Source organism: Podarcis vaucheri (assembly GCF_965113315.1).
Source record: "Podarcis vaucheri genome assembly, chromosome: 8".
In the NCBI taxonomy this organism is placed as follows: Eukaryota; Metazoa; Chordata; class Lepidosauria; order Squamata; family Lacertidae; genus Podarcis; species Podarcis vaucheri.
The window spans coordinates 48,124,827-48,142,251 of NC_138766.1; the positions used below are offsets into that span (position 1 = coordinate 48,124,827).

The window sequence follows — 17,425 nt, forward strand, 5'->3', positions numbered from 1 at the left end:
TGCTGGGAAGGTAAAAGGGTCGTAGATCAGTGGCAGAGCACCTGGTTTGCATGGAAAAAGTTCCAGGTACAATCACAATCGTGTACAGGTGGGGCTAGAATGTACCTTGTCTGAAACCCTGGAGAGCTGTTGCCTATCAGTGTAGAAGATACTGAGGTAGATGGACCAATGGTCCAACACAGTACAGTATAAGGCAACTTCCTATGTTCCAAAGGAATGAATTTAGCAAGTATGAAACCTCTGATCTCACGCTACTCAAACACATACGGTAACACTTCGACTACTTAATTCATCAAAAACATCATCTTTACAATCATCCATTAAATTGATTGTATGCTATCATTCTCCCATTCTCCCAGATAGGACATTTAAATGGGGGGGGGGAATAGTGGCTAGACCACAAAATGATAAATATTTTGGCATATATGAAGAGGAAATCCAAAATTATAATGTTTAAAAAGTTGAGCAATTAGACTACCAAGTTTCTTACCAGGAAGGTAAGCAAATGTGAAAATATGAAAGAGTCCTCTGGTTTATTGCCATGATAAGTCATCATTTTCATTAAGAAGCATTGTGGGAAAGTGTTTTTATTTATTTCTCTTTTATTAATTTATAGACTGATTAATATAAAAAAACCTCTCAGCCATTAACATAGTAGGCATTTCAGCATTTCTGTAGCGCAATAATTTTAGAAATATTTCAAATCAAAGCCCTATGCAATTCTTCAAGTCCTACAAATCCCCACACTGAGCATATGTGCACTGGATTTTATTTTTCCACAATGCCTCTATACTGAGAACCCAACACATCCAACACATAGCCAATTCAATCCATCAGTACATCCTAAATAAACATACAACAAACATGCAATATTGCTGCAATATTAATAGCCACAGAACAAAAACTTAGTTATGAAAAACAGCAATAAAGATAACAACGTATTTAAAGTTTGTTTGTTTAAAAGCATTTTCTATTTCTATAGAAATAGGCAACACAGAAGAAGCCAGGTGGATTTCCACAGAGAGGGCCTTCCAAAGCCTTGGAACTGCCACAGATAAGCCACTAGCCTCCCCGCAGCCACGAGCCACGGCTCACCCTGAAACCACAGCTACTGGGAGCCACTCTCTGGAGTGCTACGTGAGTCACGGGAGGTGGCTGCATTCTGCTCAGTGATCAGCACAAGAAGGAAGAGAGGGAGGAGACAGCCTGCTGGCACTCACACAGCCAGAGAAACAAATTAAGGTGCAGGCTGGCAAGCCCCACTCTTGTCTCAGGCTGCGGAGGAAGGGAGGGAGGAAGTGGGGAGGAAGCCAGGCAGCCTGGCTGGGCTCTCTGGATTGAAGAGCACGATGCTGACTGCAGCTGGAAGTGAGTGGGGATTCACAATACATTGTCCCTTCCAAAAGTCTGAAATTGCTCTTGCAATTTTAACTTTAAACTTTAAACCATTTTCAGGCAGTGAATTGATACATTGCCTATTCATTACATGCACAGCATGAATTGCTACATCTGCCTCTCTTTTCCCAGCTTTGCTTTAATTTTTAGCCCATGCTTCCTCCAACAAGTTCATGGCAGTAACAACTGTGATAATGCATATATAGGTGAGAAAAAGATATTTCCATGCAAACTGCTAACCACATAAAATTCCTTTTTTTAAAATAAAAAGCTGTATATTGGAACATTATCAACACCAGAAATCCTGTAAACATATATACAAAGACATATACTTACATTTGTTTAAAAAGGTGTCTATGTTTTTATTTTTTCTTAAGGCAGGAAAGTCCAAATCGTACACCAATGCATCTAATCCATCCTGAAGAACAAAAGTGATGTTTTCTTTAGAACACAATTTGTATGTATTAGCTATACTGTATACAACTTCTCAGGCTTTAAAATGTTTAAAGAATACATGAAGTGTAAATACTTCATCACATTACTGTCTACAAAATGAGATAGATAAAAAAAGTAAAAAGTTGGTCACAAATGGGGCAGAGGAGCTTGACTCTGAATCCAGGAGAGAAAAAGCACTTGTAGGGCAAGAGCTAAAGTTTGAGGGAGCACAAGTATATTGAACTTTGCCAAATGGACCTACTTGGTGCCCCATCAAAATAATGTCTAGTTTAAGTTTCATATTTAAGAAACAATGTGTGTAGAAGGGACCCCAAATACAAACTCTCTTCTTAGCATTCCACTTAGTAAAGTTCCAAGGGCATATAGGGCTTGAATCCAGTGAAGATTCCATCACCACCCCGTCAACCAATGCCTACCTCAAAGGTTCCCCCAAACACATATCATCCAAATAATATTGGAAAAACATTTGGTAAAAACTATTTTGATCTAAGACTAGGTCCCCATGTGAGATTTAGGTGAAGGAAGGTCAGAGATGTGCTATTTCTCTTCCAATGCCGGGGCTGGATAATTACCCCAATACATAGACTCTCACATGCAGCATGTCTTACTCCTATTAGTAAGGAATTATGACAAACTGCTTTGATTGAGCAGTCATAAGAACATAAGAGTCCTGCTCGACCAACCAAATGCCCATGGGAAGCCCGCAAGCAGAAACTGAGCACGGAAATACTCTTCTCACTTGCACTTCCCAGCAACTTGAATTCAGAGGCATACTTTGAACAGTGGAAGCAAAACCGAGCCATCAATCATGGCCAGTAGAAGTTGAAAGTCTTATCCTCTAATCGTCTGAATCCGTCTAGCTAATAATAATAATCTTTATATTTATTTGCCGCCTATCTAACTGGGTTGCCCCAGCCAATTAGGAGCCACTGTTTTAAAGGCTTTCAGATTGGTAGCTGTCACTACCTCTTGTAAGAGCAATTTGTTTTTTAAGATGTACTTTCTTTTATCTGCCCTGAATCTTCCAACATTCAGCTTCATTGGATTCAGTGAGTTGTAGTGTTATGAGAGGGAAAGAAAGACTTTTCCCTATCCAATTTCTCTGCACCATGCATAATTTCACAAAACTTTATAATGTGCCCTCTCACTTGCCTCTTCTTTAAACCATGAATGGCAGCAAATCTTGGCCCCTCAGTGGGTCCACTTTGGCTCACAGAGCCATTTCCCCACAACGGCACATCCCTGTCAACCAACTGATGTCACTCTCTGCCAGAGAGGTGGGGTTCAATCCTGCAGAGAACTGGAACACTCAATAATATAGCAGGATTTAACCCCCATACATCAACTGATGAGCAGCAGTTGAATCCTACCAGCTTGGCAGGACTAAATGTAAATGGAGGAAAACACCTTTGTTTTAGCAGCGCTTTGCTACCTGCAATGCACTTTGAAGTCCCAACTTCAGGACATTCAAGTGCCAAATCACTCGCCATCAAGCAACTGACAGATGGGTGACCTCATTCATAAGGCTGATCCTGATAAAGAATCTGGCCCAAGAAGCCAAAAAGACTTCCCACCCCTGCTTTAAACTAAGGCCCAAAATGTGTTCTTTCCTCACAGAGGAGTTGCTCCAGTTCCTTGATAATTTTGATTGCCCATAAGCCTAATTTTCATTAATTATTTTATTTCTCAGCTTGTGAAATTTGGTTTTGAAAGTCTAATTGCTTTAGTGTCCTTTGTCCCAGATATTTTGTCTATTAAATCAAGACATGACTAAACTATGCAAATATATAGCTCAGATATTGGAAGGAGCCAGATATCTGAGAACAAATGGGAATGTGATAATAACACAAGGAAAGCCCTGTTAGATCAATCCAAAAGTTAATCAAGTACACCATTTTGTTTTCAGTAGTGGAAAGCTAAATGCCTCCAGAAAGCTTGCACAACAGACAAGAAAGGCAAAGCAACAGCCTTTTTTAGTATTCTTAATGTAGACATCTGGTCAGCAACTAGGAGAACAGTGTTGGTGTTTCCTGCTTGGCAGGGGGTTGGACTCGATGGCCCTTGTGGTCTCTTCCAACTCTATGATTCTATGATTCTATGAACAGGATGCTGGGTTAGATGGGCCTTTGTTCTGCTCTTGTTCTTAAATGCATGGCCTTCTCCTGTTTTGGTATGCAGAAACATACTGCCTCTTAATGTGAATGGTTCTTTTAGCTAATAAGCTAAAGGTCTGGAAACAGCAGTGGGCAAGAGGGGGGAGAACAGCAGGTAAATTCTCCCCATAGTTTATAAGACTGCTGGAGCTCAGTGGAGTAATTTCCCTCTCACCTAATCCTCAACCTCAGGAGTCTAGCACTACTACACAATTGGCATTATGTATCACTATTGAGATTGAGAACTGCTCATCAAGTCCTGAACCTGAGTGATGAAGAGGAAGGCAAGAGGGTTTATTTACGGTACTTCTCCCTCTCCCACAATGTATGGAACTGCTTGGGTGGGTCATTTGTACCACAAAACAGGCTTCCCTAAAAACACTTACTAAGGAGCAAGCTCTAAGGAACATTATGGGGTTCTTCTGAGTAAAAATGCATAGTTGGCTCTTTCCCAGATGTACACATGCACATGCATGTCATGAAGCCCATGGAGAGGGTGGTCAAACAAGGAGTGGGAGGACATCAGGGAGTTAGGGAAGCCAGACCCAGAGAAGGTCCTGGCGGGCTGGGGGGGGGGGAGTTAATGAGCAGTAAAATAAATAATACTGACAATCGGCTACAAGCAGGGTGAATAAAAATCCATCTTTTAAAGCTTTGGATTTTTTAACATTTAAATTGGATTTCTAAAACTAAGTATTTTCTCTTGGGTTAATTATAATCCAGATATAAACTTGCTACTAATTGATCTCTAAACTGCATCAGTGCCTTTACCAGATACAGTACAATGAGATAAATGTGGTATTTCTATTTAAGTGAAGAACCAAGTTGATCTTTTCTCAAATAAGACAATTTATACTCTCCCTACCAAACATAGGCTTCTCATCTTCACTTTACAAATATAAACGACTCTAGTCTGCTGAGTAACTAACAGATCTTGTTTGCTATCAGCCATAAGCATTTTGTTTTTGTTTCCTATCTTTTTTATGAGGATGGAACAGAACGAAGCAGAAGATTGCAACATTAGAAAGAAGACCAAAAAAAAAATGTCTAATGCATGGGTTCCTATATTCCCATATTTATGATGTAGTTGCAATGCTATGCCAACTTATCTGGGAGAAAGCCCCACTGAGTCAATGAGACATATTTCTCAGTATAAAACTACAGCATAAATGGACAATCTACAGCTTGGGAGCCAAAGCCTCACTTTATGCATTCCTACATACTTCCTGAAACTATCCCACTTCTCTAACCCATTGTAATTCCTTAACTGTTGTTTGTTATGACACTACATAGAAGGAAAGCGAACTTCAAAAAGCTAGGAAAAATACAGTGTCTTAAATAACAGAAGCGCAATATTTTGTTTCAAAAATTGACATGATTAACTTTTTCTACAGTTGTATAGCACCAGCTGTGCAGCAACAAACTGGTAGTTTCTGCCACATGTGTTTTGAGTGTGCAGAGAGCATTAATCAGTAAATAATTGTTTTCACTTTCTTTCAAGAACAGTGGCTATGTTGGTCTGATGTAACAATAAAAACAAAATCCTTTGTATACCTATTTGATCACTACTTTTGAGTAAACCTGCATAGAATTGGTAATCTGAGGTAATGCTAAATGCTAAATGATGAAATCTGAAACAAGGTGGGGTTAATGAATTAATCTAGAATGCTCTGATTCTCCCAATTCTTCTCTGATTCTCCAACATCAGCTCTGGGTCAACCCACTGCTGGCATTCTGCCCCTGGAAGAGATTACTCCCCAAGAAAATGCAGTCCTGAAAAGAAAAAGAAAAGTTGCCCACCTTGTTTTATAGGGTTGCACTGCTGACATTATAAACAGTCAGAAGCTGGTAGTAAGGCAGACCCTATATGGAAATACTTTAAAGACAAAGTGCAACAAAGAAATGCAAGACCTGGTTGGTAGAATGAAATTTCAAGTAATACCCCATCTAGTTGTAAATTAACATGGTTTAGTAGTCATGCTAGGAAACAAATGAACAATTTTCATTAGAAAACTTCATTTAAATTATTTAAATTGCCCTTTTCTTCTAAATCAATTCACTGTGTTGACATACCATTTTCTTCCCTCACTATTATGGGGTGTAAAGAAATAGTATTCCTCTCCCTTTCTGAAGCCTGCCAAGAAGTAAACCAAACACACATCAGCTGTCTCTAAAGTGTACACTCAAGATCACTTAACAGAGATTATTTTCCCCCTAAACACACTTTAACTATAAACTTTTGTGGACACAATTAGACTGGAGTGGAAGAATATTTTCCCCCAGGCTTTAAATACATGATCAGACACACTATTTTAAATGGGATTAAGTGATTGTACATAATAGAAAAAAATAGTAGTTTTATTCTGATGGTCTGCAAAAGCAATGTCTGATATCTCCATACTTTCATCTTAACTAACATTTCATTCCAAGGGAGATAAAATAAAAAAAATTGGCATCCATGTTAATAGGTTTCTTACTCTCTTTGAGTATTAGAGGTTGGGAGCACTCTTTCCTTAAGGACACTGTTTGCAAGAATATATATCCACACAAATAAGTTTGCTTCAAATTAACAGTATTCATTTTTAATAAAAGATCAAATGTAAGACCAAAATTGATATTTGAGACTGGGAACTCTTTCACCTGAACGTTTTAAGATCAGGTATGGTAAATCATTGCAGCTATCTTTTTAAAAACATGATGAAAGAAATGTCAGCCCACATTAAGAATGATTCATCAATCCTAGTTTAAACACATATAGAATCATAATAATAAAATTGTAGAGTTGAAAGGGACTGTGAGGGTCATTTCGTCCAACCCCCTACAGTGCATGAAAAGAATACTTCTAAAGAAAAAAAGGGAAGAGACTGGCCTAGATGGACCCTTGATCTCTGAACCAGCGGGGGGAAAGTCCATATGTCCAAAATTCAAATTGGAAAGTGATGTAAGATTTTCAACCCATTGAGCAATGGATGGTAGATGTTTATCCATTTATATCCGTTTGAAACTAATGACCTGCAGGGTCCATTGACTGTCTGCCTGTGGACAATGCAAGTCCTTATAGTTCAACCCCACAACACAACATTTGTAAATATCAAGGATTTTTTCCAAAACAAAGTACTACAATTTCTGATGAAAAATATACCACCACAGGACTAACCCACATTATATGCCTCAAAAGGAATTATCATCTTTACACTGACAGCATCTGCCTGAACAGCCCAATTCCTTCCTATAAATGTGCTGTGGAATCCCATATACCTGAAAGATCCATTATTGTTGAATCAATCTCAATTTTAAATCTTAAACATTATTCTCTCTCTCTCTCGAAAGGAACTTGTCGTTGATTAGGCTGTACAGAACACTAATTCCCTTTTCAATTCATTATTAAGATTCTGAACATTCAGTTTACAACACTGCAATAAACACTGATAATCTATTATGAGTTTAACTTTCTGTAAAATCCAATTCTTCCTTCCAGCACACAAAGCTGTTCGTAAACAGACACCAAAAGCTGCAGTAACTGAATATTTTTTTCCTTAGTTGTTTACCTAGGTGTTCTGCAATTTTGTTATAAATAAGAACATAAAAGCCTACTGAATCAGACTAAGGGCCTATCTAATCTAGCATCTCTGTTCCCACAGTGATTAACCAGATGCCTATAGGAAGGCCACAGGTAGGATATGAACACAATAGCCCTCTTCTGCTATTGTTCCCCACTGACTGGGATTCAAAGGTATCCTACCACTTATTTTCTTATTACTGCTTAGAGATTTTTAAAATATTAAGCCGTGTATAAATGGTTTAAATAAAAAAAAAATATTGCAGTCATGGCTAACAGTCATAGCCTTTTCCTCTGTGAATTTGTCTAACCTCTTTTAAAGCTGTCTCAAGTTAGTGGCTGCAACTGTATCTTATGTTAATGAAATCCATAGTTTTGTGTTGAGGTGCAGTGATCAGAACTGCACAAAATATTCCAAATGTGGTCATTTGTTTTTTAAAAAGACATCATATTGACAATTTTATTATCAATCTCTTTATTAATTATCCCCAACATGGAATTCCCATTATTCACAGTTGCAGCATACTGATTCAACCTTTTCACTGAACTATTGTATATCACAACCTTAAGATTTCTTTCCTGGTCAGTCACTGCCACTTCAGCCATGTGTAAGTGGTTAGGATTTATTGTGCATCATTTTACATTTACTTACACTGTACCACATTTGCTTATATAGAGTCATTTGTTCCTACAGTTTAGAGATCCTCTTGGAGCTCCTTGCAAACTCTTATAGCCTTTACTAGCCTGAACAATTGGATGTCATCAGAAAACTTGGCAGCCTCACTGCTCACCTCTAACTCAAAGTCATTTACAAGAACAAGTTTTAAAGCATGGGTCCCTTTGAAGGTGCCCATTTCTTACACCTCTTCATTGTGAGAACTGTCCACTTATTTCTATTCTCAACTTCCTGTTCTTTAACAAATAACTGATGCATAAGAGGACCTGTTCTCTTATCCCATGACTGCTATGTTTACTCAGGAATCATTGGTAAGTGGTTTTATCTAAATATTTTTGGAAGTTTAAGTACACAGTGCAGAAATTAAATTGCACTATCACAAAAGTGCTGTCTGTGTGAGCATAGCAGCTTGTCAGACAAAATAATCCCCCTTCCCCCCCTGCATGGTGTTCTGGGAGGTTCTCTTGAGCCCCCAAATCAATCTCAGGGGTACATATGAGGCAAAGAGGAGGAAAGCCCCATCGCACAAGCAGGAGCCAGTGATAAAAACTGAGATTGCAATGCTAGGAGCCATGTGGCTCCTCGGACCTAGGTTGTGGGCACCAAAACAAACTGTCTAGGCACCTCCCCCCCCCACCAGACCAGGCAGCCCCACAGCAACAGCATCATCATCACACACGTGTGGGTATGAGAGAGAGAGAGAGAGAGAGAGAGAGAGAGAGAGAGAGAGCTGCCTGGCAAATCAGGACCTTCTTGTTGCCATTTGCTTACTCCAATTTGACTGAGGGTTTGAGGATCAAGGCCCAATCAGCAGAGAACTGGGGGTAAAAACTTATAATTATGTAGCCAAGATACATGGTCAGCTAATGTCAAGGTACACACAACTATTTTAGAGCATTTTAATAGACACAGATGATGCATTCTGCCAGAGGACCACAAATTTTGGCTGGATTTCGCTGCACATGATAAGCTGTCGTTATGGAAGTGAAGAGGACTGCTTCTGCATCACTTCAAGCTTTGGACAAAGTAAGAAGCAAATTGTGGTTAGCATTAACCACAGAAGGAAACAAGTTATCTTTGTACCCATGGCATAAAGTTGGCATGTTTCAAACAAACCATAGCTAATGTTAACATTAACCAGTTTGTAGGTTGGACAGCATGACAAGGGAAGTGAACACTTCTGAATTCCTTGCGTCTGGGATGTGGTGGGGGGAAGGAAGGCTAAGGTTCATTCTTGTAATACTATGTTATAGTTTGCTGTGACAACCAAATCAGATGAATTAATAAAACACCACAGTACAGAATAAAATGTTCAACCAATAGTATTAAGGAGTAACTGAGCACCAAATGTACTGCTATAACTTTATTACATTCTTGAGATATTTTATGAACTTTTTCGGAATAAATTAAATTTCTCCCATTTCTGAATAACAATTCTACATAAGAATTATCTACATATTTGCTCAGTTTGCATGTTAATAGTTTATCAAGTATGCATAGATGGCTTCTGCGTTGCTCCTCCCTGTGGGAACACTGAAACCACAATCCCTGGCTTAATTATACCAAAACCAAAGATAGTACCTTGTTTGGCTCCAAGCAAACCATGATTTGAAACAAAAAATTGTTCAAGGCTTCCTGATGATGGCTTTTTTGTTCCTGGTTTGGATATAATGCTGAGCCACTGGTAAGGATCAAGTGGAAATTATCTCTATGTCCATAGTAAACCATTAACTGTGTTTACCACAGGGGCAGGGAATATGTGGCCCACCAAATGTTATTAGATGCTAATTCCCAGCTGCCCCAGCAAACATGGCCAATGGTCAAGGGAAATGGAGTTGTATTCCAGCAACACCTAAAGAGCCTCATGTTCTCCACCTCTGCTTCACTATAACACGAAATATGGACAATGCATATATCCCAAATACTGAATCCTTAATTTTGTTTACTACAGTTTCTTTCCAAATATTGCCTCTATTTTCTCCAACTGGCAAAAATAATATACTTGGGTACCTAACAGTTCAGCAGCTTGCACATCCATCCCTAACACTGGATAAACTTATAAATATTTTAATAAAATTAAGGCATTTTTATTTTAAATTTCCATGAATTAGGTTTTTATCATTATATTTTCTACAATCTTAAGTTCCACAACATTTGATGATAAAAATAAATATAGGAATTCAAGACAATACCATTAACTTCACAAGGTAGCTGAGGGCTACATGAAGCCCATAGGTTTCTTCATTTAGTATCTCAGACCTGTAGTAATGTACTAGATTATATAAATTCATGGACAAATATATCTGCATTCCTGAACAGATACAAATGAACAAGTCTATAACACATTGTTTGTTCAGCAAAATTCTTTCAGACCTGATCTTAAAGGGAAACTGTCAAAGGGAATGGTATCTAAAGGTAGATGCTGAAGATTTCCTACTTGGACTAATGTTAAATCCAGCTCTGTCCACAGAAGCACTGCATACTTGCTGAGGACTAAATGTAGATGCTTACCTAACCAGGCTTAGATACAATAATGGGTGAGATCACTATCCTTGCCACCTCACATCTGGCATTTGGCTAAGTAGGAAATCAACATCACAGTACACACACTCACACACACCTAGAGAAACATCAATCATTTTCTGCGAACTAAGGATAGGTTGCAGAGCTGAAGCTTAATTAAAACATTTTTGAAAAATATAGAACTACCTATGTATATTAGACTAATGCACTGGGGGTTCCGACAGGAAAGGGAAGATGATGCAGGAGTCAAAAAGGGAAGGGAAGGCAAACAAGGGAACAAAAGGTGAGTACTGTGGTGTCCAAACTTTTTTCAAAGAGGGCCAGATTCGATGAAGTGAAGGGCTGTGAGGGCCAATCAAAGGGCAAACCAAAGTTGTTGACCGTTTTTTAGGGTTGAATTTGTTGAGCTTTTTTTAGGTTGAAGTTGTTGAGGGTTTTTTTTAAGGATTTAACCCCAGGAAATAAACTGCCACAAGGGCCGGATTAGACCCCTGAAACAGACTTTGGACATACCTCTCCCACTCAGGACTGTAATGGAGGGGTAGAACACATGTTTTGCATATAGAAGCTCCCAGATTCAATCCCTTGTTATCTCTCAGTATGGCTGAAGAAGGCTGCTGTATGAAACTCTAGAGAATGGCTGTCAAGTCAGTGTAGACAATACTAAATAAGATGGACTAATAGTTTGACTCAACTTCCTATATTCAGTATGTCCCATACATATTTCCTGCCATTGCCCAAAAATTAAATACTGAGGCCTAGTTTACATATTACCAATCTGTGGTTAATGCTAGAAAATGTTTTTCCATGAAGGCTATCTACTTGATTCAGAATAATGTTTTAAATCAGGCTTCCTCAACCTCGGCCCTCCAGATGTTTTGAGACTACAATTCCCATAATCCCTGACCACTGGTCCTGTTAGCTAGGGATCATGGGAGTTGTAGGCCAAAAACATCTGGAGGGCCGACGTTGAGGAAGCCTGTTTTAAATGTTTTTATCACAAACATGAAAACATTCATTGCCTTTATCCACAAGCATGCAATAGGGGCAATTAGTTGTCACGTACTGCCACATGAATTGCCCATACAACACCCATGGACGAGGTATGTAAAAGTGCCCTGCCTTATAAGAAAAGAAAAAATATATGAAGATATGTAGGACTGTTGCTTAGCAACAACAGTCAGCCATGTAGCTGCTTCAAAGTTAACCAGAAAAAGTAGCACAGCAAAGGCCAATATTATGCAACAGATTCCAAATCTCTCCCACCCATTTACCATGTCTGGAGGTTAATCCACAGCTATCAGAGCCCTTATTTAAGAAGGAAGGAATAGGGGGCCACTGTAGGGAGGGACTCTACTTAAATATTTGATCTACTATTTCTTACAGAATTCCCTTAATGTTTTTTCAAAGATTATGGATCCCACTTTGTCTATTATAATTAAATTATAGGTCTATAATCAATCTGAACCAATACAAAAACATACCTGCCTACCTCTGTTCCAGTTTATTATATTATATACATTATAAAATGTATGTCATGCATATAATGGGGGGGGGAATTGATCTCTTAAATTTTTACATATTAACCCTTTATTTAGGACCCAAGTCAGTCACAATATTGAAATCCCCTCAGTCCTTTATATAGCTATACCATACACCCAACAACCACTGCTGTGCATATAAGCTTCCCACACTAGTTGGCTCTGGGAAGCTATGATAAAGTTGTATTCTAGCTTAATGAAGCCCTTAAATGACATGAATGAAACACTGAGCAATTCTTAACAAAAAAATCACTAGTAAATTTATATGCACTAAGAAGAAGTCCTACTGCTTCTTCTTCGGTAGAGTATTAAAAAGTTTTGTCAAAATGCTTTAAAAACAGTCTGCTTCAGAGAAGAAATTTTACAAGGAACTGCCTACTAAATCAAAGATACTCACTTGTTTCATCTTTCATTCAAAAGCAAAGCCTTTGCTTACATGGGAAGTAAGCTCTTCATTGGAGCTTACTTTTGAGTAGGCATGCATAGAACCATGCTGAAAGACTCTTAAATGTACTCTGAACAAGCCAAATAAAAATTGTGTGTACAACTCTGTGCTTACTTTTGATGCCACCACTCCTGCCACTTTTCTACCATGTCTTGAATTAAGGTATTTGTTTACTTTCACATGTATGAATGAAATAATATTTTGATTTACTTTCAGATTTAGAAACGCACAGTTTAACTGTGCACTATTCAGCAGAGGTAATACATTAGATGAGTGATTAATTAGCCACATTTTCCAGAATATGGTGGGTGGGAACAAAAACAAGTCACTCTTAACATATCCCTTAGAAGTACAAATCTTCACACAACAGGATTTCCTGGGTTACAGCTGCAGCATAAAAGCAGATCTCCACCTAACAACATTTTTTATTGCAGCATATTAACTCAAATCTTTGAATACTACTGCAGCCTATCAAATAGTGAAAACAAAGCAGCAGCTTAAAGAAAGACATAAGGAGATGAGCAGCAGCCTCTTGGAAAAATAGATCTCACATAACACCCAGAATACATTTATTCCTCTTCATCAGAAGGCAAACATCAGTAGACTTTTTTTAAAAAAAAAACCTCTAGGAGGAAGCTCTCTTCTCTAAGAAGGAGTCCGAGCTAATATTCATTTATCAAAAACAGTAGTACATACAACTCACCAATAAGCAGTCCGAGTTCACTTCAGATTTGGGATCCTTTATCATCATTCCGATTTTCTCAAACCGAGAGTCAAAGCTTTCTCCCGTCGACATGGTGCTGAAGAGGTGATCGCTTTATTAATCCACAGAAAAAAACGAAAAGAAAAAAACCGAAACAGGAGTGCTCCCTGAGCTTGCTCTCCTAGTCCTCCTTTCTCAAAGGAGGTCTGGGGATGCGCTGGGGTTGTCCCTCATGCTCTCCCTGCCACACATCCTCGCGCCAAAGAGAGCTAAAGCCGAAAACGGGAGCGAAGGCGCTACCCCCTCCCGTAGGGGGGTTGGGGGGTGCGGAGCAGTCCTTCCCCGCTGCCCCTTCTTCTTCAGCGCCTAGGCTGCAGCCACAGCCCTGCCAGTCTCCTCTCGCCTCCAGCCTGGGCCCCCGTGCCTCTGCAGCCACATTTTCCCAGCCGCCCTGGCAGCCAGCGTAGCGGTTCCTCCTCCTCCTCCCCTCCGATGCCAGCTACCCAGCAGCAACTTCTTTGAAACAAGGGGAGGAAAGAGGAAAAAAGAGAGAGGAGAGGCCTAGCATGAAAACAGGAAACTTTCTCAGCAGAGCGTCACCGGCGGCGGGGCAGCTCCCTCCGTGGAGACGCGGGCCTGAGGGAGGAGGAGGGCACGGCTTGGCCTCCCTTGCCCGAGCTGCAGCAGCAGCGGGGGGAGGCTGCCAGCTGCAGAATAGGCCGCGACACGGCGGTGGGGGTGGGGAGAGAGAAAGAGAAGGGCGGCCGCCTCCGCCTTGCCCTCTGGACACGCGCGGCTCCAGCAACGGCCGCGTAACGGCTAAGGCATCTTCCCTTCCCGCGCCTCCTTTTTCCCCCCTCCTCGGGTCCTCCGCGGTCGCTCGTCGCCTCTGCGCCGCTCTCGCTCTCTCCGCCTCCTCCCCGCTCTTTCTTTCCCGACAGCAGCCGCGCTCCTCACACTCCGCCGGGCTTCACGTCTCTCTCTCGCGGGGCGGGCGGGCGGGCGATGGGGGTGGGGTGGGGGGGAGAGAAGCTGGTGCGGCCGCTGGACTCCCGACTCCGCTCGACCCTGCTGTCCCTGTTCCGCAGCTGCGACCGGCGGAGGAGGAGGAGCCGCTGCTCCCAAGTCGTGAGGGAAGCCGGACCGAAGGAGGCGAGGAGAAGAACGGCGAGGCCCCGCCGCTGCCTCAGCAGCTAGTCAAGGAGGGCAGACTCTCACAAATATGTCCGCCTTCCTGTTCAAACAGACTGAGGGGAACGAAGCGGGGAGCGCATGCGCCGGAGGACGGGGGCGGAAAGCCAGCGCGCGGCGACTTTACTTGGCATCTGCGCGCGCGCGCGCCTCCTTTTTTCTCTTCTCTTCTCTTCTCTCCCCTCCTCCTCCTCCTGCCCCGGGTTCTCCTGCCTAGATTCTTCTTCTCTGCTTGTGCCGCCGCCTGTGAGCGCGAGAGTGGCAGCCGGTCTGTGCTCGTGAAGTGCTGAGGTAATAACGCCAGGCAGCCGCGAGCTGCTTGCTTGCTGCTACTGCTGCTGCAGCGGCGGCAGCTTTGAGTTGCTGGCGCAGCCTTTGCTGTCGCAACAAGCCACAATCTCCTGAAGCCGGAGTGCCGTGTGCTGCCTGCAGACCGCACGAAAGGATGGGTGTGTAAGACATCCCAGCAGCAAGTCCGTTCCGGTCCTGGGCTGCACCAGGCAGATGTGGTTTGCGGACTGGGGATTAGAAGCTGAGGTTGCTCTTTTCGGTGCCTTGCGGGGGATCCGTGCCGGCATCAAGTAACTCCCTGGCTTAAGTTCCTGGATTGCATGGCGTGGTCATATTTCATGCTGCTCCTAGGAGTGAAATACGGAAGCTCAGTACATCCTGCGGGTGGTTCTGTCTCCCATCTCTCCCTGAATACTGTTTTCGCGCAGTTACCTGGGAGTAAACCCCATTTACTTCAATGGGACTTCTGAGTAGACAGGGTTCGTATTGCACAGCTGCGGCTGTGCTGTACAGTTCAAGGGAGACTCTCTTCAGAGGGCATATCAGTACTTGGATGGACAAGACCAGAATTGTGTTGTCAAATACAGTGGTACCTTGGGTTACATACGCTTCAGGTTACATACGCTTCAGGTTACAGACTCCGCTAACCCAGAAATAGTGCTTCAGGTTCATAACTTTGCTTCAGGATAAGAACAGTTTCAGGTTAAGAACAGACCTCCGGAACAAATTAAGTACTTAACCCGAGGTACCACTGTAAATGTTTGGAACAATCGAGTAAGCGAATGTAAACTGTTATCTACTCACTGGGCAGGCCAATAGCTGAAGAGACTCTATTTAGTTAACACATATTACAGCTATAGCTCTTTTCTAATGTGTTTGTAGCCTTATTTCAGTCTGAGTTGCCCAGTCTCTCATCACCTCTCCCCTGCTAGAAAAATATTACTTTATTAAAGTTTTTTTGTGGAGCCACTGACTACTAAGATCCAAATCAGAAATGTTTATAAAAACATCCCTCACATAGGCTTTAATGACTTTCCTCCACCATCACCCTGAACAATTGATTTATTTATAGCCCACCTTTTTAAAAACCAGGCAGCCAGGTTTGGGACAGAATATGATCATTTCATACCAGTACATAAGGAGCTTCAGTGACTTCCAGTTTGTTTCTAGGCACAATTAAGAGTCCTAACATGTTTCCCTCCTAGTATTGGATCCCTACTGCCATTAGCACCTGCCAGCATGGTCAATGGTCACAGATTATAGAGGCTGCCTGAAAACATCTGGAGGGTGTTAAGTATCCCTGTCCTAAATAGTTTAGCCCCTGTTTAACCAAAGGACCACTTACTCCACTATGAGCCTGCCCAAGTAGCTTGGATGACCAGTGTCCCCACCTGTGGAAGGTAGGCAGGTATCAAACAAAGAGGGCCTTTTCTCTGGCTGCACCTCATTTATGAAACTCTGGGCTAGGCAATCTGCCCAGCACCTTCACTCTTATTTTTTTAGCAACAAGCAAAGTCTCTTCTTCTATCAGGCTTGAAAAAGATAGCTATGTTTCATTTGCTGTGCATTGGTGTTTGTAATTACACTTCTTTGCTGTCTTTTTAAAATACAACACCTGCCTATATTAAGGTTTGTGATTTTTAATTACTGTTATCGTTATGTTTCATTAATATTTCATTCATCATCATGGATGCCAAAATGAGAGAAAGGTGATACATCAGTTTTATAAATAAGTAAATAAAGTTCTCTGTCTCAGCACCCTGCATGTTTCTTCCTCATAGAAATCGCTGATGCTGCAAAGGAAAGTGGTGCTGGTGTTTTTGAGTATGCGCTTTCATACTGTCTCTCCAACTCATGCTCTGCATTATAAACTGTTAAATTCTTAAGAAACAAAGCAGTCAGTGTGTCACTGTCAACAGGTTCAAGATTACAACCCATAGCTCCTGTTCTCTCTCTCTCTCTCTCCCTCTCTTTATGTAGGAGTGGAGTGGGGTTTGCTGATAGGTATTTGTGTCTGGAGTCCTGAGTCTGCAAGGAAGTACTACCAATATGCTCAATTCCTGTTCTGTGCCCTGAGGCCAGGCTGTTTTTTTGCAAAGTACCATTGTAGTTTATCATCTCCAGAGTGTTCCTCCTAGGAGTGTGTGACCTGTTGCATCTCTGCCACATTATTTGGGGTTGCCCTGTGTGGAGTTTCTATACTAGGCATAGGCAAACTTGGCCCTCCAGATGTTTTGGGACTACAACTCCCATCATCCTTAGCTAACAGGACCAATGGTCAGGGTTATGGGAACTGTAGTCCCAAAACATCTGGAGGGCCGAGTTTGCCTATGCCTATTCTTTACTGATGGTGGTGTGCTGTGATTGTGTATTGATTACACCACATCCTCCGCTCTGTCATGGTGAGATGGGCAGTGTGCTCATTTTCACAGAGGCACCTATATTCTCCCTTCCCCCTGAAGCCAATGAGAGGGAAATTCTTCTCAGTTGGA

The 17,425-nt window shown here is 41.5% G+C and overlaps 2 protein-coding genes across 3 annotated transcripts in view; one reads left to right on the top strand and one right to left on the bottom strand.

Moving 5' to 3' along the window:
• The window catches only part of ROCK1 (Rho associated coiled-coil containing protein kinase 1), a 56,525-nt gene extending 42,227 nt beyond the window's left edge, over window positions 1-14,298 (bottom strand). For both annotated transcript variants that reach the window (XM_082236075.1, XM_082236074.1), the window contains exons 1-2: window positions 13,452-14,298; window positions 1,732-1,813 (exon numbers count right to left, since the gene is read on the bottom strand). In XM_082236075.1, coding sequence (XP_082092201.1) covers window positions 1,732-1,813; window positions 13,452-13,544 — 175 coding nt within the window. In that variant the 5' untranslated portion in view covers window positions 13,545-14,298. The remainder of the gene's footprint in view (window positions 1-1,731; window positions 1,814-13,451) is intronic.
• Window positions 14,018-16,837, top strand: LOC309539737 (uncharacterized protein; the record flags this gene model as incomplete). Its single annotated transcript, XM_082236076.1, has 2 exons — window positions 14,018-15,506; window positions 15,679-16,837. One exon carries the CDS (start codon window positions 14,018-14,020, stop codon window positions 14,930-14,932), a length of 915 nt encoding a protein of 304 aa, XP_082092202.1. The 3' UTR covers window positions 14,933-15,506; window positions 15,679-16,837.
• Window positions 16,838-17,425: the final 588 nt, after the last annotated feature.